The sequence below is a fragment of the Molossus molossus genome, unplaced genomic scaffold (genome assembly GCF_014108415.1).
Source record: "Molossus molossus isolate mMolMol1 unplaced genomic scaffold, mMolMol1.p scaffold_m16_p_7, whole genome shotgun sequence".
Taxonomy (NCBI): domain Eukaryota; kingdom Metazoa; phylum Chordata; class Mammalia; order Chiroptera; family Molossidae; genus Molossus; species Molossus molossus.
The window spans coordinates 97,609,608-97,634,873 of record NW_023425401.1 but is presented as its reverse complement, the minus strand read 5'-3'; the positions used below and the strand labels follow the sequence as shown (position 1 = coordinate 97,634,873).

The 25,266-nt window shown below is 41.0% G+C and overlaps 1 protein-coding gene across 11 annotated transcripts in view; it reads right to left on the bottom strand.

The window, feature by feature from the left end:
- Nucleotides 1-5,327: 5,327 nt before the first annotated feature.
- The window catches only part of CALD1 (caldesmon 1), a 208,539-nt gene continuing 188,600 nt past the window's right edge, over nucleotides 5,328-25,266 (bottom strand). For all 11 annotated transcript variants that reach the window (XM_036246739.1, XM_036246738.1, XM_036246737.1 and 8 more), the window contains 6 exons: nucleotides 19,113-19,156; nucleotides 18,924-19,002; nucleotides 16,960-17,097; nucleotides 16,404-16,499; nucleotides 10,758-10,838; nucleotides 5,328-7,678 (listed from right to left, as the gene is read on the bottom strand). In XM_036246739.1, coding sequence (XP_036102632.1) covers nucleotides 7,673-7,678; nucleotides 10,758-10,838; nucleotides 16,404-16,499; nucleotides 16,960-17,097; nucleotides 18,924-19,002; nucleotides 19,113-19,156 — 444 coding nt within the window. In that variant the 3' untranslated portion in view covers nucleotides 5,328-7,672. The remainder of the gene's footprint in view (nucleotides 7,679-10,757; nucleotides 10,839-16,403; nucleotides 16,500-16,959; nucleotides 17,098-18,923; nucleotides 19,003-19,112; nucleotides 19,157-25,266) is intronic.

Sequence of the window (25,266 nt, the reverse complement as noted above, 5' to 3'; positions counted from 1 at the left end):
GGGTGTTGACAGACCCTGATCGGTGACCCATCTAAGACCATAGACCTTTTACTTAACCCACAGTAAATTTCCACCCATCTCTAGATATAGCTGCATTGTGCCGGCGGCACAGAGCATGCTGCACATCTGCACCCCGATGATGCCAGCTCTGCCCCAGAGCCCCACCTTAACCTTTAAACAGCCCTTAAAAACCTCAGTCCTTCAAGGAGATAGGGCTCTCTAGCTCTCAGCCCCTTTCCTCTGGAAAGTGAATAAACCTTTTTGCCTACCATCAGCTTAAATTGAGTTCTTTCACAACCATCAGCTTAAACTGAGAAAGTCATCAGAGTCCTCCTAACAGATGTCTAGGGAAGACCTAGCCAGGCAGGGGAAGAGGCAGATGCAAAGGCTCCAAGAGATGACCAGTGTCATGAGTCATACCAGGCAGCACTGTTCAGCCAGAGCTTGGCTAAAGTCAGTATCATATTAAGGAAAGAGAATTCATTAGGATTTTTTCCTTTCCCAGATAAATTCAACTTGGTGTTCTTAAGCATCTGCTTCTCTTATTCAAAATATTTACTCTCCTATTACAGATAGTAGTATGTAACAGAGACAAAATTCTTTGCATTGAGGTCAAAGTGGAAGTGAGGCCTGGGCTTTGTTAGTCTGAATTTTTGTTCCCCTTCCCATTGATCTTATCAGAGAAGGTTATGGATAGACTCCTTATATAGCCAGCTTCTACCTTTGGGGAGGCAGTTTTATTTCTACAGCAATTTTTCCCCTAAGTTTTGGTGGATTTATCTACTCCAAACCTGCGGTATAAAAGGAAAACAATGAAAGTAGAGTAAGAAAGGAGGAAAAGAAAAACCAAAACAAGACTCCAAAAGGCACAGTTATTTTATTTTTTTTTTTATTTTTTTTTATTTTTTAAATCCTCACCCGAGGATATATTTCTATTTTTTGTACAGATAGAGTGGGAGGGAGAGAGAGGAAGGGAGAGAGAGAGAAACATCGACGTGAAGGGACACATCGAGTGGCTGCCACCCGCACGACCAACCAGGGCCGGGGACAAACTGCAACCGAAGTACGTGCCCTTAGCGGGAACCGAACCCGGGTCTCTCCGGACCGCAGGCCGACGCTCTAACCGCTGAGCCAAACTGGCCAGGGCCAAAAGGCACAGTTATTAAGTGTGGGAATCAAGAAGGAAGTTCACTTTGGCAATATGGCCAAATGTAAGTTGTATTAGGACTATATTTATTTTGTGTAATTATATCATTTGGAATTTATTGAGCAGAGACTTCAATGAGAAGGTGAAGTGACTATGACAGAGTTATTTATGATATCACAGAAGTTATTGGTTATGTGGCTAGAAGTCTTGTCTTAATTTGGCTGAGAAAGCCACGTTAGATCTGGGAGCCCTGGGGTCATCCATCTAGTATTCATCTTGGCTGTTCTCAGACTGTCTGGCCCCAGTATAGGGCCAAACCTCTCAAAATGTCTCCAAGCTCAAATCGGAAATCTCTCCCAGCCAGTCAGCTAACCAAGACTCGGCTCAAGGGCCATCCCCACAGTGAAGTCTTTCCTGATCCCTGTATCATTGGTAGAATTGGTTTGTATAATGTTTGTATAATATGTCTAACTTTGGGGACCATAAGGAAGCGTTCTCCTAAACACTGGGAAATGAGGTAGTAACGATGCCCCCTGCCCGCTCTATAGAAAATGAACAGGCAGAATCACCTCAAAAGAGAAAGAAGAGTTCTCAGGGTCAGTGCGAAATCTCGTGACAAAAAACATGTTTTCATCCCCCCAATAACTGCCCCAGAACTGCAGTGGAGAAATCTCCCTTTCCACAGAGAACTTGTCCAGATTCCATACCTTTCCAGCCACTCTCAGCGGCTAAAACAGTTTCATTTTGGTACCTAAGATTTCACTCAGGGATTTGGTAGCAAGTACATCTTAAGCCTCCGTTTCAAAGTCAGTTCAACCCCCCTCCTTCTCTTCACCCCTCAGGCAACCTAGATCTGTCCCCAGCTCCGGTGGCCTGGGAGGTGGGAGGGAGCGGGTGTTTGCTACTTACAGCCATCTCCCCATTTTCTCTAGGTACCAGTTCCTTGTGTTAGGATGAGCAGGGGCTGGGGAGGAAAAGGGCAAATATCTCCTTAACTGGGCCAAGTTGAAGTTTACAGCGTTGTTCTCCAGTGCTGTTCTTGCTCTGTGTTGTGGGCTTCAGGAGGAAAGCGTTGGCTCCAACCTGCCCCCTTCCAGGGCCCTCTTCTGGGCATGCTCCTGCACAGTAACGGTCTCTTGTAAGAGTCTGGTCTAGAGGTTAGGAGGGTGGGCTCAGGAGCCAATTGCCTGGGGTCAAATATTCTGCCACTTAATAGCCATTTAACATCGAGCAACCTTTTTTACCTTCTGCATGCTTCCACTTATTTACACCTATCATGTAGGGATGTCGGGAGGATCACATGAGTGAATACTATATAAAGTGCGTGGGACTTGGTAAGGGCCCAATTAATGTTAGGTGTCATTACCATTTCACTAGCTAACCTCTAATTGGTGACAGTGACACCATATTCCGCTGATGCTTGAGTACCTGCTTACCTTGCTGCAGTGATCCTTGCGTGACTGTAGTGTCACCATTGACCCCGGTTGAAAGCTAGCTAAGGAAATAATCTTGCATTCTGTATGATTGTAGCTCTGCATAATTTTTATATTAGTACCTTCAGTAAGAGATTATTGAATGAAGGTTTTTTTTTTTTAATCTAGGTAGAAATGATCAGTTGGGACTTCTAAAACCCATTTTAATGAGAAACTTTTCTGGGGAAAAGAATTCCAGATAACAAAAGCTGACATCACTAAAAGCATGCCTTGGCAAAACTCTGTTATTAAATCTCTATTAAAGTAAGAGGCCAACATTCTTTATGGAGCTGAGATACAACACTGATTGATACAGGAATGATAAATCTGGGAATAAAAATATCATAAAACAAGTTAATCTCTCAGATCTCTAAGAACTCTACAACAATTGACAGTAGTACATCTAGCAGTTTATAAATTGGGCTGCTCAGGAAATCATCATCTTGTCTCTTATCAAGCACCACTTTATGCAGAGCACTGGGTATACCTTTGAGGGTACAAAATAATATAAGGCAAATATTTTTTTTTCTCTGAAGTATTCTCTCCTCCCTCGAAATACTGAATTATGTGTTACATAATCTTTGACAGTTACGTACTAAACTTGTGATCTTTTATCTCTTAAATTCTTGAATTGTAACTCAATATTTTGTAACTTTTCATGTCTGTTATTTATAATTTACCTCCCCACTAGAATAATGTAATTGTTCCCAGAGTGAAGGCAGGCAGCAATCTTTATGAAGACCAGATTCCTTCACGCTCATCGTTACATTCAGGAAGCAGTTCTTTGGAAATTCATAATCTGGTAGTTGAACAAACCCTCGTCCTTGACAGCTGAAGATTCCTTTGTCCTCTAGCCCCACTGGGTTACCAGAAGTCTAGCCCAGCCTTTCAGCTGCCTCTTGTAGATCAACATATGCTTGGAAGCAGAAGAAATCCCAGCACCGAAGCAAGAAAGAAAAAGCAACAGGTGGCACATACTAGAATGCTATTTAACTGCAAATATATCAGTAATTACATTAAATATAAAAGGACTAAACACTCCAGTCAAAGCTCAAAGATGATCAGACTGGATTAAAATCCAAACTCAAACCATATGATTTTCGAAGACATGTTATCTGAAACTGAAGTATAGCCCTGGCCAGTTTGGCTCAGCGGTTAGAGCGTCGGCCTGCGGTCTGGAAAGACCCGGGTTCGGTTCCCGCTAAGGGCACGTACTTCGGTTGCAGTTTGTCCCCGGCCCTGGTTGGTCGTGCGGGTGGCGGCCACTCGATGTGTCCCTTCACGTCGATGTTTCTATCTGTCTCTCCCTTCCTCTCTCACCCTCCCACTCTATCTGTACAAAAAATGGAAAAATATCCTCGGGTGAGGATAAAAAAAAAAAAAAAGAATGAAACTGAAGTATATACAATGGTTGAAGGTAAAGGGGTGGAAGAAGTTACGTTGTGCAAGTGCTAACCAAAAGAAAGCCACTGTAACAATATTAATAGAAAAATAAACGTAAGGCAAAAATCTTTGCTACACATAGATTCATTTCATAATGACAAAGTATTTAATTCTCTAGGAATATATGATTCTAGATTTGTATATGCACCTAAAACATGACCTTAAAATATGAAAAACAAAATTATAAGGAAAAACAGATAAATCCATGATCATAGTGGGGTATTTTTACTTTTTTTTTTTTTTTTCAGTAATAGAACAAAAAACAACAAAAAAATCAGTAAGGATATATAATGTTTGGACAACATGAATAATAAGCTTGACACATAGACACAGCACTCAAATTAAGACCTCATTAGGTCATTTTACTTTTATGGAAGAACACGTGTTTAGAATCATGAGGTCTTTTTTTCTTATCCATTTTTCCATTTGGAGCACAAATGCAAGCAAGGAAAGGGAAAAACCTCCAATAAACCTGTTCCTACATCACACAAGAGACTATACTATACCCTGAATATGCACATTGTAAAATTAATTTTCCATCTCTAGTCCCACCATCCTGGTATTAGTATTACAGATTGTATTATTTTCATTGCTTAATTTTGTGAATTAACTTTGATGACAACTATCTTGTTGTCTAAATTTATTGCCATCATCCTCCTTGTTAGGACATAGAAGTAAAAAGTACTAAACATTTTCTAAGTTACAGTAACTTATTTCTGTCAATCTTATGGACAGGATTTAGGGACTGCTCAGGAGCTCTGGACTCACCTTCAAAACCTTTATGAGAAGAACCTCAGATTTCAGACCAAGTAGCGCTACATAAATATACAAACTTACTACAAAGAGACACTTGGATTTAAATGTAATTGCCACTGCCTTGTCAATAGTAAATATTCTGCAAATGGTATATATTTAATGGCTATTTCTACTATAAAAGAAACTACCTTTGGGGAAACAGTACTGCTCTCTCAGGAGCAAGAAGCGTGGTTGTGTGACAATACCGGGACTGAGAAGGAGGATGGAGGAACATTTGATAACTTTTTGAAGAAGAATTTAAAAAAATCTCTTTTCAACCTTTTCCATATGTTTGGTCAGTTGTTAGAAAATTGCCCGTGATAAGAAATATGAAATGGTTTTTCTTCTTTAAAGAGTGAAACCAAGACTCAATCTGAAACATACATTTTGCGATGCTGCTATCTTTATTACAACAGAACTCTTAACCAATATAGAATATAAAAACAAGGGAGGCAATGACATTTGGAGGAATTCCATTTATTGTGGATGCATTTTCACAATATATATTTATTGCAGCGATCAATTATCAGTGAAAAACATCAAGTGTTTATAAAATTTTTAGGAATGGCAGATTCACAGAACATGCTAGTCACCTTGCAGTTTTACCTCTTAAAGATAACAAAGAGAATTGTAATCAAACAAGTAAACATGGGATTTATTTTTTCAAAAGATTAAATCCAAACTGAACAAAATTCTACCCTAAAACTTATTCCATCCAAACATTGGAATAAAAGTCAGGATTGATATATTCTTTTCTCAACTTTAGACTTTCTAGAAAAACAAAATATAATAGTGATCATGAGAAGCTCCTGTTCAAAAGTACAACAAAGCAAAGTTACATCGCCATGGGCCCTAATTCAAACTTCAATCCATTTCACGCCAATGACGAGAGTCAAGGCTAAAAAAGGCACCGCACGTGGGTTCTAGTTTGTCTTATCATTGACTCATATCTACTCTGTCATGGTGGGTGACTTGTGCAGTCTTGGTGGCTTTCCTTCCTTTGGCCCAGGTATGCTAAAAGCTAGAGAATTCAACTACTCTTTACTGTTTTTTGAGGAAAATAGACTTTGCAAGGCAGCAGTCACTACTCATGCCAGCCCTGCCCTGGCTAGCTCTTCCAGGGAAATACTGTAGATTAGAAAAGAGTCGTTTGGGAGGCTCCCTCATTGTGGTAGCAGTTGAGACCAGGACACTTTTGGTTAAGTCAAATGAGGTATAAGTTTATAGAACTATCCTATCTATCTCTACGCTAGATCATGTTGCCAAGACACCGGAGTACTCTTTTATCATCTACTGTGAAGAATAGACAAGCACTTAACTTATAAGCTAAAATAAGATCTGCTCTGTGGATTGCATGTGTAAAAAAGACGAGTTGATAAAGACTCTTGGGGAAAATGGTAAAACTAGTAAACGTTACGTATATTTTTGAAACTTCAACACATTATCAACTTAAGACAAGTACCAATGATTAATAATAAAAGGAGGAACATTTAATTTAAAAAAATGGTTCAGTATAATAAAGATGGAAGGACTGTCATGACTCTTAAATTCTGGATTTTGCTTACTTTTCTTCTCTGCTTCCAGACATTAGCCAAAGCTGGTCTTTGTATACACATACACAGTATTTCAATCTGTACAATCTTGTCACTAAGATTCCCACCTTTAAATTTTAGACAAGGAAGAAACCTCAGATATCATCTAGGCCAACCTATTTTGAACTTGATTGCTAACAGAATACAGTTCTCAGCAAGCTTTGAGTTTGACCCAGATGGTAGATTGAGTAAAATTCATATTGGACTTCAAGATTGCTTTTAACTATAAGCTAAATTCCATGCTGTATAGAAAATGTCAATTCATTTTGACATTTTGACTCTCTCTTTTTTTCTTACAGTTATCTATTGGGCATTGAAAACATACTGATAACCTACTCTGCCATTTCTCTATTGGCAAATATGAATATTAATATTGTGATTTTTAATTTTTGAAAAGCTGTGATATTGGCTAGTTACAAGGACATACTGCTAAATATAATAGTCTAGCACACAACAAAGCTTTCTACCATTAGTGTGTTTGTATATGTGTATGCACATACATACATGATCAGGTCATCTAAAATGTGGTTTACTATCACTACCAAAGAAATCCACAAAGCAACCAACCTAAAGAAATCAGTACCACTGTCTTCTAACATCATCTTCCAATTTAGATAGTCATCAGCATGAAAAAAGTAATACCTTAACAGTACATTAAAAAAAAAAAAAAGACAATCATTATTGCAGTATCTCCAATCTGAAATGGATTACTTTCAGAAAGTGTTACAATCGCCTACTAAGAAAATTTCTTCCATGCTTTATTCTAAAGTGCAGAAACAACATGACTTCTGTATTTAAAATAAAAAAACAAACAAAAAATAACCACACCAAACCCCTCTATGGTTTGTTTTTCTGGAGACTGCACACATTCCTCAGGCAATTTTCACCTTGAACCTCCTCCTGTTTGACTTCTGATGTGGTTGGTGTCACTGCTCAGACAGAGTTGTGATGATCAGTAGAAAAGTCTCTATTTCACAGCACGGGTTTCTTTAGAAACAGGCTCCTGTGCAAAGGCAGTACTTTTACCATGAACTTCTCTAGACTGTGATTATTAAATATAGTGATAATATACATGGGTTTACTGGGATAATGAAAAATAAAACACAAGGAAATTAACCCAATTTAGTAAATCAACATAAATATAAAACCGAGCACATTAGCCCTCTTCAACTGGGCTGCTCCAGCATCTTGAGTGGCTACTCTGGCTTCTTTCTTGAACTGTCTCAAACCTGTTAAGAGAAGGCAGCTTTAAGTTGACAGGTCACATGTTTCAGCCAGATGTTTGTGTCAGAAAAAAAATAATATGGCAGGAATACATACTTATGAAAGGGAGGATTATTGTTGGCATTCTATTCAAATATGCTCCTCTTAGTTTTTTCCCTGTTGATTTTTTTTTTTTTTTTACGTTTCCTTCATTCCTCCCTCTCTTTCTCCTTCCTTTCTTCCCTTCCTCTCTTTTTTATATTCTCTTTTTTCTATCTTGATCTTTCGCCTTGCTTAGGGCATTCAGAATCACTTTTTATTTTACTTTTAAAAAATTTTTTAACTCTGCCGTAAGGGCCAGGAATCTGTACTGTGCACTCCCGAGCAGGCGTACTGGATGGGATGGCTCGGTCTCGGCCAGGTCAAGGCCTGGTGTTGAAGTGGAATATGCTTACCTTTAGTTTTCTTCTGTTCTTTGTTTCCCCCCTTCTGTTTTAATATCCTAACCCTTGAAACTTATCTGACTCATAGTCTTATTTGTATACCATTTCTTTCCCCCAGCTAGCTGTTGAAAATCTTTGCTGAAGGCTCAGCCAGTGTGGCTCAATTGGTTGAGCATTGTCCCATCACCAAGAGGTTGCCGGTTGAATGCTGAGGTTGCAGTCTCGATCCCCAGTAGGGGGTGTACAGGAGGCAGCTGATAGATATTTCTCTCTCATTGATGTTTCTATCTCTCTTTCCCTCTCCTTTCCTCTCTCTATAAAAAAATCAATAAAAATATATTTTAAAAAATCCTTGCTGAGGTATTCACAAATATTAAAGTACAGTTGTCCCTCAGTTCCTGGGGTGATTGGTTCCAGGATGCCCATGGACACCAAAATCCATGGACACTCAAGTCCCTTATAGAGAATGCCATAGTATTTACATATACTCCATATACTTTAAATCATCTCTAGATTACTTATAATACCTGGTATATATGCTATATAAATCATTATATGCTATATAATACCTGGTAAATGCTATATAAACCGTTGTTATACTATATTGTTTAGGGAATAATGATAAGAAAAAAGTCTGTACATGTTCAGTACAGACACAACCATGGTCAGCCTAACAGAATAGTACATGTCAGCAACAATATAACTTTTTCAAGTACTGTTGATCTGTGGTTGGTTGAATCCGTGGACGTGGAACCTGAGGATACAGAGGGCCAGATGTAGTCTTGTGAATCTGCATTCCCAGACGTGCTGTGTGTTTTCGTTCAAAGGAATCACTGCATGACATGTAGTGAGTCTGACATTTTGGAACAAAGGAGCTACCTACTCTATTGCCTCAGAAACTCAGCTCTGGGCCTACTAGTTATAGTACGATTACTGTAGAAGGAGTTTTGTGGGCTAGACCAAGGAGAACGGCGCAGTGTGTGTGAAGACTCATCCTGTCACCTTCCCACCTTGTACCACCATGCTGCACAATTCCAGGGAGTGCCACCATCCCTGCTGTGTCGTATGTGAGTGTTGGTCTCTGAGTCCTACCTTTTCAGATCATATCTTTACTCCACTTCCCAGAACCTAGAGGGGCCCCATTACACCTGTGATGGTTGACGACGGACAGCTGATATCTGCTACTCCAAAAGGAGACTATATAAACATTTGGGGTGACATTTCTGGAAGGTCAGAGCCATGTGCTAGAGGGGCCAGAATCACTTAGGCCAACAAAAGTTCATCCTTTGTTCAAAACAAAAACCCCCCAAACAAACTAAAGAACAACTTCCCTATACCTTTCCACCAGGACAAAATTATACAAGGAACTTTAAAACTCTGTATTTTCTAGAATATGCAATCCTCAAAAGAAAGCAGCATGAAAAATGGTTAAGAATGCAAGCTTAGATCAGACTTCGCTACTTATTTGCCATGTGGCTTTGAGAGAGTTACTCAATATCTCTGGACCTTATTTTCCTCCGCTCTAAATGGGGATACTAGCAATACCCACTTCACAGGGTGGTTGGAGGGTCAAATGAGATCACGTAGATTGAGAAGGTAGAATAGAGCTTTGCATAGAGTGGACACTCGCTAAATGTTGGAGGTTTGTAGAGGTGATAATTATTACTAGGTACTTGAACGCATTTAGCAATGACTTTGAAAACTGAACTTATTTAAAAGTCACTTTAAGTAGAAAGGCCGGCTAGTGGATTATCTCGAACTGTAAGAGCAATGAAGAAGTAGTGGATGGAGAAGAAGGAGTAACACTCTTAAGGCAGTGCCCTGGACTTCCGGCAGCGAGAAGGTGGAAAGGGGAAGGAATTCTCCCACCTCTGTGGATTGTGGTGCTTCTCCATTGCCTTTGAGGTGTTCTTCAGTCCTGAGTTTGCTTAAAAAGTGCTTCTGTCTCTAGTTCTAGGTTGACCCATAAGCAGATTGTTCTAATCTTACTTACTGTTGGCCTCTGATCTCTCTCTATAAGGAGAAGGTTGGGTTATTGCTGGAAATGGGGAGGGCTACAATTAAGAGCTGAATTAGCTCCCTGTACAATAAGGGGTCCTATTTTTAGTCTGAGCATCATTTAGGTGTTGTCCAGAATCCCCTTTGTAAAGAATGAACATAACCTTTGAGCAGAAGACCAAAAAAAAAAAAGGTACAAATCCAAGCACTCTTAGCCATTAGTTTTCATAGGGTGGCAAGTTTTATCTAACTTCTGAATATTATTTTAATTTTTGCCTCAGTAACCTTGAGAGTTCTCGGCTGCTGGCAAGGTAATCCCTTAGGATGGTTCCAGAAAGCGGCTTTGGAACCATGCAGGGAATGGACATTTTCCTCTAGATGATTTTCAGATGGCTGTGACCACAAGCCTTGTGAGGAAATACCAACACTCCTACTGTTATGGTGTCTCTAGAATGTCTTACTCGGCACTGATCCACAGGGCTGGACGGCTTCTGCTGTATGACATTAACCTGCATTCACTGAACCATGTACAAGTCTTTAGAAACTGCTGGTTACCTGGGCAAAGCTCTGTGAGTCAGTGATCTTTCTCATTTGACCCAGGACACCTTACTGCAGTATGAGGAGGAAACAAACCTATGAAGTTCAAATCCTTCCAGGAGATTACCTTGGTGGGGGATGTGACCTTATCCACGGATTGCTTTTCCCAGAGGTTCCGCTTGCCAGAGACGTCTCCTGGCCTCAAATCCTAATGAAGAGAAAGCAGGAAAAATTAATACACGGCCATTTATAGTTTCTGGCCTAAATAAATCACCGTGTCTGTTGTTTGTTTGTTCGAATCAGTTTCTTGTTAATACACTTATTCCTAGTGATCAGAAGTGGATGGTATTGAAAGGATCATTAGCCGATGCTTGTTTTTACATAGACCCTGACCTCCCTTATGATGTGAGCATGGGCTGGAACTGTCCAGCATCTAGGTCCTGTTCTTCAAGGACTCCCTGCTCATCGATCAGTAAAACTAGAATGAAAGCCTATTTAAAACAACGTAGCTTATTTTTAACTTTCTATGCTCTTAGAAATGAATACAGCATAGGCTAGTTTTAAATACAGATGACCCTTGAACAATGTGGGGGTCAGAGGTGCCAACCCCCTGCTCCCCACACCCCTGCACAGTAGAAAATCTGTGTCAAACTTTTGACTCCCCCCGAGAACTTAACTACTAACAGCCTACTGTTAACTGGAAGCCTTACCGATAGCATAAACAGTTAATTGACATGTATTTTGTATGTTACATGTACCATACACTGTATTTTTTACAATAAAGTAAGCTAGAAAAAATAAAATGTGGTTAAGAAAATCATGAGGAAGACAAAATACATTGGCAGTATTTATTGAAAGAAAATCCACATATATGTGGACGTGTGCAGTTCAAACCCATGTTGTTCAAAGGTCACCTGTAATTCCTTTGGGGCTGGATAGGCATTTCACCCCTTGCGGGTTAACTTTTCGGTGTCCTGCCCATGTCCCCAAGCCCTTATGACTCTGGTGCGTACCAGCCCGACTGCCAACCTGCATTTCTTTGCCTGAGGACTTTCTCTGGCTACAGGTGCCCACGCTGCCCACCCAGGAGACACTCCGGAAGTTCAGAGTTAACACCCCCAAGAGCAGCCCTCAACCGCTCACCCATGAGGTTTGGTGCGAGGATACTTCTCAGGCTCACTCACGCCTCAGGCAGGATAACTCTGCAGCAGGTGTTTGAGGTAGCTTCCAGACTTTCCCCAGGGGGATTCAGTTTTAACAGCCCAACTGGTGACTTGCTTAATGACATTACTAACATTCCTGATTGGCTGCCTTCTGCACCTCCCAAGTAAACTAGGACACTTGAATCATTATGTTCAGGTCCGCCTCTGGGTAGTCCAGACTAAGACACTTTTCTAATGGCACCTTCTTCAGACCAGAACCGTGCTGTGTGTCTCCCGCGGAGGAAGGGGATAATTCAGAAGCGCATCCGTAGAACTTAGCCCCACCAAAGTACACACGGACCACAAACTGTACCCGTAAGAGAAACGGACACTTAATGACATATGTGAGAACATGTGGAAATCTTGGGGAGAAAACCGTTCTATAGCTTTGATTCTTTATTTGCTACCTCGTAATTAATTTGGTTTGGACAAGGACCTACATTTCTGTTTCCATTTACTTTTCTTCCAGCCTGTGCTTATATTAGTACTTGGCAAAAGGGAGTTTGTAGAAAATAAATGTGTTTTAACTGAAATAGTCATGTTTTTCTTGGCACAGCCTTTTCTCATTAGGAAGGCAAAGCTAAGAGCAATTGCATTTTTCCATGGACACCAGTCTAAATGGACGTATTTTGACAGACAGTATGGAGAGCTGAGCATTGAAAGGTACTGGTTAAATGGTACCATGTGATGTACTTCAGATTTTTTTTGTTTTGCATTTTAGATTTGCCTTAATCTTACTGAGTTTCCGAAGTTCCATTGTGGCGAAAATTCCTGATCTTCTATTAGAGAGCTACACCTATTTAACTTGGAACCAGCAGGCAACAAATCAGATTGTTTCTGAAGGGCTCCACAACAGTTGCCAATGTCAGGCGGCGCTGCCAAATTGTCTGGAAGGCTGTTTCAAGTTTTGGAAACTATAATTAGGCACATGCTGATGGGAGCTCTGGAAAGTGGCTGTTATTACTTTATTTATTTGATTCACAGAGGACAAATATTTTTCTTTCACATGAATGTTCTACAGAGGAAAATGGACTGTAGTTCCCTTCAATACTACCTATGAATCTTTGGGGATCACTCAAAGAGTTTAAAGACGCTGTTTTAAGAAAATATTAACATCCAAAGTGGTAAGTTGGCATTTTCAGTCAAAGGGAAATAGAAAGGAAATTACCTGACCAGACTACATTTTAGACAAGACTCACTCCGGGAGAAGAGGGAGAAATGAAGGCAGAGGCAGTTTCCAGTCAACCAGAGATCAAAGAATGAAGAAGAGAATTCAGCTGAGAAAGACATTGTGGGTTGTTTTTTTAAACAAAAAGAAAGACAAATTAGCATTTTATTTTAGCTGTGTGTAACGTAGTTTAGACACAAAAACAGACAAGCCAGCGAAAACAGGCATATTTAGAACTGAATTCCAGTTACAAAGTTACACCGAAATCCCGTAAATTCTACCCACAAATAGCAATAGACGTCCCAGTAAGGGATCAGATATAGATCGGTATTTACATTTAAATAACTTAATTTTCAGGGATCCCCCCCTTCCCCAATAATATTGATTTGACAAACTATTTTGAGCACTTTGACTTCCTAGCATATTTGGAAATTATTATACAACTTGGTAATAATTTCTCTCCAGTGAATTTTAGAACTAAACACTGATCCCAAAGGCAACACTAATTTCCTTCTTCTTGAGGTTTCATGGATGAGGACCATTTCGGTGAAAGAAGTCCCCTTTGGTTTTCCCTTAATGCCCACACATCTGCAAACACACATCCAGGTTTTCCTCTCTACCCACATACACCAAGGAATATAAACAAAAGGCAAAAGCTAAATTTTCTCGGGTCCAAAACCAGAAGGCACCTTTGGGAGCCTATTTGCTGTTGTCTTTAAGCAATTCTCTAACATCCTGTGCTAAGGGTGAGCATGACAGAGACCCAAAGGTGTCAAATTCAGATGCCTGCCATGGAGGGCCAGGCTGGAAACACAAAGGCCTGAAGAGGCTTGTTGTAAAAATAAGGAAAAGAGAGAATCAACAAATTCAGGAGTACACACCTCTACGCCTCAAAAATGTGTTCAAATGTATAATTAAAAAATTTTTTTTTTCTTTATTGGTTTTAGAGAGGGAGGAAGGGAGAGGGAGAGAGAGATGGAAACATCAATGAGAGAGAACATCGATTGGTCGCCTCCTGCATGCCCCTCACTGGGATTTGGCCCACAACCTGGGCATGTGCCTTGATTGGGAATCGAACCGGCAACCTCTTGGTGCATGGGTCGATGCTCAACCACTGAGCCACATCGGCTGGGTCAAATGAATAATTTTTTAAAGGAAAAGAAAGCACAATGGTGTGGGCCAAACTACACAGATCTTCACTGCAGGCGCAGTGTGAGACCCCTGATAAGACTTGGGCAAGATCCTCGCTTGACCTGTCTTACCAAGCGGCCTTCCTGGACCTAACCTTTGTCCCCCGTGTTATGCATCTGCAGGGCCCTTCTAGCTCTCTCTGCAGCTGGAAATGTGACCTTTTTCTTGCTGGATCCATAGTGTCAATGAGTTACCCTCCTGCCTTCCTGGGCGCCAGGTCATGTTCTTTCCCAAAGCAACTGCCGTGTTGCTATTCATACCTTGACAAGAGCTGGCTGTCACCCCTGAACTGGGCACAACGCTAATGTTGATATAAAGTACACTCACACTAGCTTTTCACTCACAACAGCACTTACATATTGCTTTCTTCCAATCTGGCTTTCACTCAGGAAGTCCCCCGAGTCTGCAAAGCCCCATGGGTCATGGGAAAAGGGATCACTATAACCTGCATGAATTGCCACATTTTTCTTTTCTTTTCCTTCCACCCTCTCATAGAAGGGCCAGCAACTTCCTTACTAACCAGTAGGTAAAGCAGGCAAGGATTTTCTAATTTCTCTGTAATGCCTTTTTGTCCTGCCCTTTCTAGGGGGCTCTCAGTTACCCCAGAGAATAAGGCTTTTTGTGGAAACCGTGACATATATCTATTCTAATAACTGAATTGAACTTATAACCCTCCTGTTCGGATGACACAGACGATGAGAGGCTTGGTAAAATCTGGTGTAGAAATGAAATAGGTCACAAATATAATAAACGTGTAAAAGCGACCACGTTCCCTCGCAATGTGGCACATTCGTCAAAGAGGAACGGTGCCTCCCTCTCTTTGTCTTTGCTGATTTGAGAGATCGTGGGTGGGTCCACGTGCTTCCGGAACCTGAGTGACACGCATGTGTTAGGGGAGAAGGTCCTCAGATTTCATTAGGGTTTCAGAAGGCTCCATAATTACAAAGGATTAATAATCACTGGTCTGGAGCCACAAAATTGCCATTAAAAAAGTATTTTCTACTCTGTATGTCACCGTGGGTGCTGGGAAAACTCGAGGCAGTCAAGAACACATACCTTGTGGGTACGATCCCTGGCCTCGACTGTCTCTTTTTATAGGTTCCCTTTCCTGTATCGACTGGGAGAGGGGGAAAATGTATATTTTTTCAATATATAAAGACTTTCCTACTATAAATTGGGTTTACAATAGTTTTATACCTCACGTGAGCCCTTATGCAAAAATTCTGGGCTGAGTATTAATTAGGCAACTATAAGGAGCCACACCCAAGAAGGGTAGAAAATATTTCCAATTTTTCTTCTCAAAGTAGAGAATTGATAAACTTGAGTGACTTTGGAGATTCAATATGGAGTCAATGGATGCAATTAAATGCTCAATGGCGCAGAGGTTTAGGATTTGGAAGGCCTTTCTTCTAACTCTGGGAGGGGCTAGTCATGACAGTGAGTCTCTGCTTCTTCAGGAAACAGGAAAGACAGAAAAGTCTTTCCTGTTGACAACAGGAAAGGCTCTCCAATATACAGGAAGGAGCTTAATAAGGTGTTTTTTTTTGTTTTTTTTTTAAATCATAGTGATAAATGCAAGGCAATTATCATATCTATTCAATGAAAAGGTTAAAAGTATATTTTTATAGTAAGATAGCCACACTTAATAAATAAGAAAAAATTAGAATTCCAACAATAACATTTATAACCAGTTTTTACAGTTTCAAATTTTACTGTTTTTTTTTTTAATGGCTTTTCTTTGAAGGTGTTGACAAAAAAAAATTATGGCAATTACTTCAACAACTACCTAAAAACGGTATTTTTGTGTTACGTTCCAGAAATTAGGCAAATTAGAAAATATGAGTTCAAAATAGCCAACATACACTTTCTTTGAGGAATAAGTTAAGGGGTGCTCGCGACAGAAAAGTGGACGAGGTAATTTGACATTTTCATTTTCCACTTCCTAGCTGTAGTTTATAGAACAGGAGCTAAACACGCAGACCGGTTAAGGGTGTAAATGTAAGCTAGCATTCTGGCTAGCTGCTACCCTCCGGGCAATTATGGTGCAGCTGCTCCGGACTGTTCTCTACTCTGAACCCTCCTTGTTCGTTGCTCAGCAGCGACAGCCAAGAACAGGAGCAACGTCCTTCCCAGGCACACAGACCGGCAGCCTGCGTCCTCCTGCGGGGAGCTGGGAGAGCAAAGCGATGCAGAAAAACAAGAAGCTACTTACAGAAGGTTTGGGAGCAGGTGACCTGTTTCCGTCCGGGGTTTTAGTTAGCCATTCATTGATGCGGCTGGAAACCCCCACCTTCAAGCCTGCAGTTTCCTGTAAGGAGGCAGTCATCCGATATTAAAGAAAAACACAAACTTTACCTGGAAAGAAATCTTCAAAGCCACCTCCAAACACCATTACATGTTATTTCATGTAACCATTCCATAACACCAATTAGTGATTGTTCGTTATAATGACTATTTTGAGTAAAACGAACCTTAAACTTGATATTTAAAGAATAATATCTGGTTTGTTTGCCTCTGCACCTCCCTCCCCCCATCGCCAAGGTTGATGATTAATTTCAGGAACTCTATTTAGAGGACTGTGGCCAGAGCCTGGTACACAGTCTAGCATCTCCAAGCTTGCTTTTGCAGTTGTTATAAAAGAAAGTAAGAATTACACCTTCCCCGTGGCTTTTATAATTAGCTAGTGTGGTTACAAAAAAAGAAGAAAGAAAAAAAAAAAGGACAAACATCCACCCTCCAAAATGAAAAGCCAGAACTCCTAAGCTCACCTTGTTTGGTGTTCCTGAGGTGGTCGGGGACGAAAACACGTTCCCTTTCTCCCACATGCTCTTGATGTTGCGAACGCCTTCGGCAGGAACGGGCAGATCGGAGGCTGCTGGCTTTGTAGGTTTTGCAGTTTTTGTTCCCTGAAGTGTGTGAATTATCTTTAGGATTCGTGCTAAGTTTGTTCTTGTAAAATACTGTCCTCCTCAACAGTATTGTTTAAAAGAGTCATTGTGTCAATGCCATCACCAAAAATGAGAGTCATAATTTCTGTTGTAAAACTGGATTCTGATGGCATGGATCCCCCCAAAACAAGCCCTAAGATCTAGATCAGAGGGTCTTTCGAAAATGAAATGTGCTTTTAATTGGGATGCCATTTATCATTAAAGTGATATTCGACTTCATTTCTGCAACAGATAGCCAAGGGCAGTGTCTAGGCTCTGGGGATATAGTGGTACCCAAAACAATACAGTCTGCTCTGTAAGCTGCAGTGGACTGACATTTTAATAGGAGAGAAAGATAGTAACTGATAATAAAGAACTTATTTCATATTGTAACGTGTTATGAAAGATAAATGTAGTGTTATAAAGCATGCCAAGAGAGCACACAATAGGGGAATAATACTTAATTTAGGGGCGCAAAGAAGGCTACTCTGAGGAAGTAACATTTAAAGCCAGGTCAGTGAGAGACTTGGAAGTGGCCACGTGAAAGAAGGCACAGACACTATTCCATGCAGAGGCGACAGCATACGCAAGGGACTGAAGACAGGGCCGTGCTAAGCTAAAGGATCGAAAGAGTGAGAAACCACTGCATGGAGGACAGACTGGAAGGAGGATAGAATGGATGTAAGGAAGCAAAGTGTGCATTTGAGATGCTTTTCCAGCAGTAGTGATGGGCATGCCCAGAAATGTCCCGCCTGGTCCTGCTTTGTGGCTGTGGCATGTGTGGTCAAGGTGGTCAGTCGTGGTGAGTGGCACCATCAATGGGCCATGGAAAGGCTGAAGCCATCCTGGCTTCATTAACCCTATTAGAGCCACAATTAATTTAACCACAGAAAATAACTATCTGCAATTTGTCTTATGTTTTAGTGGCCATTTCATCTTGTGAAAACCACCTTTTGAGTATTAGGACTTGGTTAGGCATTTGATAAATCATTCCGATCTCTCTCTTATTTCCTTTTATAATTTATTTGATTGTGAATTATTTTACACTTATCTCCACTCTAAGTACAAAGGAGAGGAGAAAATAAAACCAAACTGATCCAATTACTTCATAGCAGGTGTTCTGACATAGAAGGTGGTTAAGATCATTGACTAAAGTCTACACAAAGGAGAGAAAATCAAGATCACAACTTGATTAATGGCCCCCTACCTTCTTAGTGCTTGGGTGCTTGGAAATATACATTATTTCTAAATAGGGTAGGACCCCTTGGTCAATTTTTTGGAAAAAATTTTGGAGCATAAAACTATGGTCCTTCAAGTATAAAATAATCAATTTGAAATTCATGGTGATTAAACTCTAGCTGGCAATCATCTTATATTCACTTATACTGCTACTTTTATTTGACAATAAAAGTTTTTATAGACAAAAGAGGATTAACCAAAGTTATACAGGACCTGTTTAAACTACATATGGGAACATATTTCATAAGGAAGTAATATTAGAAGATATACTTACTAATATATAAATAATATAGTTGAATATCAATAGACCTATTCATTAAAAGAATAAGACCTTCATTAAAGAATACTCAGGCTGAAAGTAGTAAACATCAATTTATTTAAAACCCTTTTATAGTTTACCTTTATTACTGTTCTTCTCTATGACTAGTTCAAAGTATAATAAAGCATTACTGATGTTCTAAGACTAACGTGGTGGTTAGACTTGCTTATTGTCCTAAGTGTTTCTATGATCGTTTATAAAATCCGTGTGGGTTTCTGTTTGACCGTAACCTGAGGACATCTCTCACCTCAATGGCACTGGTGTACTGCTCTAGTCTGCTGTCAATCTTGGAGACAACTGCCGCTTGATGAGTTGATTTGACACCACTGTTAAGTAAATAAACACACACATACAGACATACATAAAAATGTGAAAGAAAAATTTTCCATACATATAATGGCTGATGATTCTCAAGTGAACGATCAACCATGTTTACCTTTTCTGCACAGACTTATTCAAGAATTCTGCACGCTCTTCTATCTAGGAATTAAAGAAAAAACAACACCAGTTAATATTTTTATCTCATAAACGCGGTTTCCCACCCCACACCACTGTCCTCCCTGAGCCTGGCAGAGAAAAGCACCCAAGGGTGTCAAAGGGTTGAGGGTGCTGCGGAGCACCTCTGCCGGACAGGAAAACGACGTGTGAGGGATTGGACAACGAGAGTCGGGAGATGAAGGTAAGTTTAGCAGAGGACAGACAGAAAGTGTGTAGAGAAATACCAAGTCCTGGAAGCAAATTAAAGACTAGACAGAAATGGAATAAAAATGCCTTTGAAATATTTCAAATCAATGGCAAAGTAATTACATTTCAAGACTACAGCAGTCATTTTTTTTTTCCTTCCTGGCATACTTTAAAAGTTTTCCTACTTATTTCTTTATTGAGGTGTAATTGATATATGACATTATGTTAGTTTCAGGTACAACACAACAATTCACTATTTGAATATACTGCAAAATGATCACTACACTAAGTCTAGTTAATATCCATCACCTGACAAATTTTTTGTGTGTATGATGAGAACTTTTAAGATCTACTCTCTTGGCGGCAATTTTTTTCAAAAAAACATGCTATTGCCCTGGCTGGTTTGACTCAGCGGTTAGAGCGTTGGTCTGCAGACCAAAGAGTCCCAGGTTCAATTCCGGTCAAGGGCATGTACCTCGGTTGCGGTTAGTTCCTGGCCCCATTGGGGTCGTGCGGGAGGCAGCCACTCGATGTGTCTCTCTTACATTTCTCTCTCTCTCTCTCTCCCCCTTCTTCACTCCCTCCCAAGATAAATGTAAAAGTATCCTCCTCCTTGGGTGAGGATTAAGGAAAAAAAACAATACATGCTGTTACCCTTTAGGACATGTTTGTATGAGTATACATGTACTGTTTTGACTATATATTTGGTATGGAATAGGATCAAATAAGAAGGATAACCAAGCCCTGGCCGGTTTGGCTCAGCAGTTGGAGCGTCGGCCTGCGGACCAGAGAGTCCCGGGTTCGGTTCCCACTGGGGGCACATACAAGAAAAAAAAAAAAAAAGGAAAAAAAAAAAGAAAGATAACCAGGAACTGTGAACTATTCTGTTACCACTTAGTGGTTTCCTAACTTGATAGCTGCCATGCCTGTGGCTGAACTCAATTTGCCCTGAAAGCAGAAGATGGGCACGAAGCCTCCCACGAAGCCCCCGCCAGCTCAAGTGGGGAGCAGGAAATAAGCTCAGAGAAACTGCAGTGGATGTGCACTAGATGGGCTTTAGTGTATATCCTTTATTAGTCTTTAATAAATTCTTTTTTTTTTTAAGCCAGAAACTTCTTTTTGCTAAAACTAAAACTACTAAATCAAACTGTATATTCTACTGAAACTGCACCTCTCAAATCCAGATGTTCTTTAGAAGTCAGCAAATATCTGTTGACTCCTATGATACCCAGCTACAGGCTGGAAATAGTCCCGGCCACGCATCACGCATCAGGCTGAGCAAACACTGAAACCTTTTTGCATATAACTGCATGTGCGGAGCACAGGTCCTGTGCAGGGCGGCCAAGGAGTCTGCCAGGCTACACGTAGCACAGGCTGGTGTGGCGGAGTGTCCCCTGGAGTGTCCCCTGGAGTGTCCTGAGACTCTGGTGGACTGACCTGGGACTTGTGGACTGTTAATAAATACCCTTAAGCTTTTCGGAAAACATGCTTCACTCCTAATACCAGTTGGATAATAATGATTTCTTACAAAAATAAAAGCAAAATAAAACCTTATGCAAGAAAGTACGATAGTTGTCCCTGAGATTATGGGATGTAAAGGGTCTTTAATCTTTTTTTTTTTTTTCTGATTTAATGTAAACTTAGAAGTGTATTTCTGGAGAAAAATTTCCCAATTGAATAAAGTTAAATACATTGAAACAATGCACGGGAACTCTGAATATTATCCATCCATCTGTCTATCCGTCCATCCGTCCATCCATCCATCCATCCATCCATCCATCCATCCATCCATCCTATCACTATTAACCTTGTCAGCTTGTCAGTCCAACAACCAATCAATAAATTATGTGAGTACCTGCTATATAAAGTTGAACACCCAGCGATGTATTAGGTTCTCTAAAGAGAACATATCTTAGTAGGGGAGACGAGTAGAACATAGAAATACAATTTTTAGAATTCAGTGGCTGGTACCACATTAAAGACAAGACAGTGCTGTGGCTATGGGGAAAGTGACCACCTGGGGGAGCAGGAGAAGGCTTTTCAGACATTTCGATATCTGAGCTGAGATCTGTAGTTTGGCATTTATGGAGTTTTATAAATGGGCTTATGAAAGGGAGGGTGGGATTGCATGAGTTAGAGGGCAGAGGACATTTCTAGCAGAGCAAACATTTAGGGAACCAAGAGGCATGCAGAGTGGTGGGACCACTGAATGGAGAAACGTTCAGTGTTGGGGTGGTGGTGGCAGAGGCAGAGTGGAGGGAGGTGGCAGAGGTGACTTGTTCTTTGTAGCACTTGCAGCATCATTCAGAGTCAGGGATCATCTTGTTAACCTTGGCCATCACATTCATTCAAATTAGAGAGGCCCTCAGATTCCAACTTCTCCTTTTATATCTACAGTATTTAATGTAGCTTGACCTCATTACCACATTTTGTCAGGTCTCACCATCTATCTACTATGTCCTCTCACTCGAGGACATTTTTTTGCATTTATCTTCAGATAGAGTGGGAGGGAGAAAGGGGGGAAGAGAGAGAGAAACATTGATGTGAGAGAGACACATCGACTGGCTGCTACCCACACAACCCCAACTGAGGCCGGGGACAAACTGTAACCGAGGTACGTGCCCCTAGTGGGAACCGAACCCTTGACTCTCTGGTCCACAGGCCAAAGCTCTAACCACTGAGCAAAACTGGCCAGGGCTACTATGCATTCTTGTTGGAAAATTCCTGAACTTAATGACTCTAGGAAATGTAACAGTTTGTACTAAATTTGTAAATTAAATGTTCTGTGTAAGTTTAATGAGGAAAATTGGTTCTTCTGAAGACCAAGAGGTAGCAGTGTTGTCTAGATAAAACTCAGAGAAAAAGCATACTATCAGTTTTAGAAATGGACATACTCCTTACTCCACACTCCCTCCACCACCAATATATGAAAACAATAACAATAAAAACAAAATTTTAAATTTAATTTACTTAAAATTTATTCTTTGCATGTATTATGTAAGAAAAAGCATCACTGTAAATGTAATCAAAACATCACTGCTAACATAATTAACATAAACCAGGTTCAGGGTTTCCCAGACAAGGAACAGAAGTTATGAGAATTAACAAAATACACTAGTGGATAATATTTTGAGGTCAAATATGAACTGTTTTTCCTCCCACTGGCATTCTAGAATGTTAACTTGTGACCAATTATAAAAGTTGCAGGGCCAAGAGTATCAATAGTTGCAGGAATTCAATTGTAGAACATGAAACTGAGTTCTAAAACTGTTACTGTTGTAATTAGCTAGTTATCAATATTAAAATAGGAAAAGAGCAAAGGGAAGACCAAACATTATAACCATGGTCATCTGGGCAGCTTCATCAGGAAGGTGCAACTTTACACTCCCCAGAGAACCACTGGTCCATTCCCTGCAGATCACTGGGGGAAGGGATCCAACAAAGGGGAAGATGGACTCATGCACAGTGAAGTTGGGGTGATGCAGGGAAGATGCTTGTCTGTCAATCTAATCTAGGACAGAGATAATTAGCTAGAAGGGGTGGAGCCACTGCAAGTGTGAAAAGTCCTGAAAGAGTAATTGGATAAGCTCCTAGTCAAAATCCTCAAACAAAGAAACTTTCTCTCTCTTGTTCCTCTTGCTTCACTCCTCCTTTTTAATATGTGCTTGTTCCTGGACCCATGCTAGCCCCCCACGTGGCCTTAAGCCGTTGCATGGCCCATGGCCATGTGGACCCCATACGCAATGGACCACAGCTGGGAACATGAGCTAAGCTAGCCAGATGCTGGACTGGACTGTCCTTCAACATGGAATGAAAACTCTGGGCAGAGGCCTTAATCCTAGCTCTGCTGAAGATACAATGGCAGGATGGAGGGAGACAGGACCCTAAAGGAGAACTCCCTTGATGCTACCTCATCAATAAAGCTTTCCACGATACTTCATCCTCCTGTGGGGGCCTCAGGAAACTCTTATTCCCACAGCACCCCAAGAAGCCCACTCTACCAGTATCAATTGGTTGCCTCCCGTACACACCCCTACGGGGGATCCCATAACCTGGGCATGTGCCCTGACTGGGAATCGAACTAGTGACCTTTCAGCGCATGAGATGATGCTCAACCAACTGGGCCACACTGGCCAGGGAACAGTTGTTTATCACATAGCCCTCAAACTAAGAATGCTTTATATTGTTAAATGGTTGGAAAAATTCCAAAGAAGACTAATATTTTGTGACAGAAAAATTCTGTGAAATTCAAATTTTGGTGTCTAGAAATAAAGCTCACCTACACTAGAAAGCCACTCTCTCCTCGTTCTGTGGGCCCAGAGATCTCACTTCCGTGGTGTCTGCATTGGGTTTGTAATTCTTGAATTCCCCCAAGGCAACTATATTGGGGCGGGCACCTTGCTGTGCGTTTCTCTCCCTCATAATTAATACATAGCACTCATAAGGTACGTTCTAAATGTCCAATATTAATAATAAAATCCCCCTGTGGCTTAGTTTGGATTCTACTTCAAGCAGACCTTGACCATAAGTTGTTTCTTTGAGACGTATCAGAGGTATGGCAGGACCCAGATCATCAAAAAGGGTCAGGGAAGTGATTTAGGGATAAAACATGCTGATTTCCCCGTGAAACAGGTAATAACTGTAATATGTAACATTCAGAGATACACACACACACACGTTAACCAGCTGGAGCCTGCCTGCGGTTCTGTGCGGGCTTTGCCCATTGTCAATGCTTCACAGCCTCACTAGGTTGATGGAAATGAAGGTGAAACAAAAATATTAAAAGTTCCTATCTCTGAAGAGTCACTCATTCATATATCTATTCAACAAAATACTTATAGAGTCCATTAAGAGAGCCAGGAGCTCAATGCATGCTAACCCTCCCGACAAAAAACATGTATTTGAAAATAATGGCAAATTGGATATAGACAATAGTACTTTCTTGAGTCTGTGCTCTTTTCCCATCTCAACCATTCATCATTCCCCTACGTCGGTGTTTCCTGCCATTCTCTCCTATGCACTCTGTCTGACGTCCATCAGGAGCTGGGCTCCGTGAAGGCAGCACCAGGACCAAACATCCTGGCAGAGGGCCCTTCCAGGTCACATTTCCTCTCCTCCCCATCGCAGCTTTCAAATTCGAACAGTACCATTTCCAGCTGCCCTGATTTTTTTTTTTTTTTGGTGTGTGCCCCTAGCGGGAACCGAACCCGGGACTCTGGTCCACAGGCCAACACTCCAACCGCTGAGCCAAACCAGCCAGTGTCAGCTGCCCTGCTTTTAATAATGACAAAGGAAAAATGATCGGCGAGTATGAAGAGCAGCAGAACTTTTATGATATATCTGCCCATTTTATAAATGTTTCTCTTTTCTTTCTTTTTTTTTTTTTTTTTATCCTCACCCGAGGACTTTTTTTTTTGTTGTTGTTCAGATAGAGCGGGAGGGAGAGAGAGGAAGAGAGAGAGAGAGAAACATCGATGCGAAGGGACACATCGAGTGGCTGCCACCCGCACGACCAACCAGGGCCGGGGACAAACTGCAACTGAGGTACGTGCCCTTAGCGGGAACCGAACCCGGGTCTCTCTGGACCGCAGGCCGACGCTCCAACCGCTGAGCCAAACCCGCCAGGGCTAAATGTTTCTCTTTTCAAGGGTTCAAAGCAATAAGGCAGTTGGGGAGCACAGGTCAGTGAGATCCAGAGATAATCGCTGATCGTCTTTGTGTTTTTTTAATCCTCACCTGAGGATATTTTTACATTTATCTTCAGACAGAGTGGGAGGGGGAGGGAGAGAGAGAGAGAGAGAGAGAGTTAGAAACATTGATGTGAGAGAGACACATCCATTGGTTGCCACCCGCCTGATACCAACCGGGCCCGGAATGTAACCCGAACTCCCTGGTCCACAGGCCAA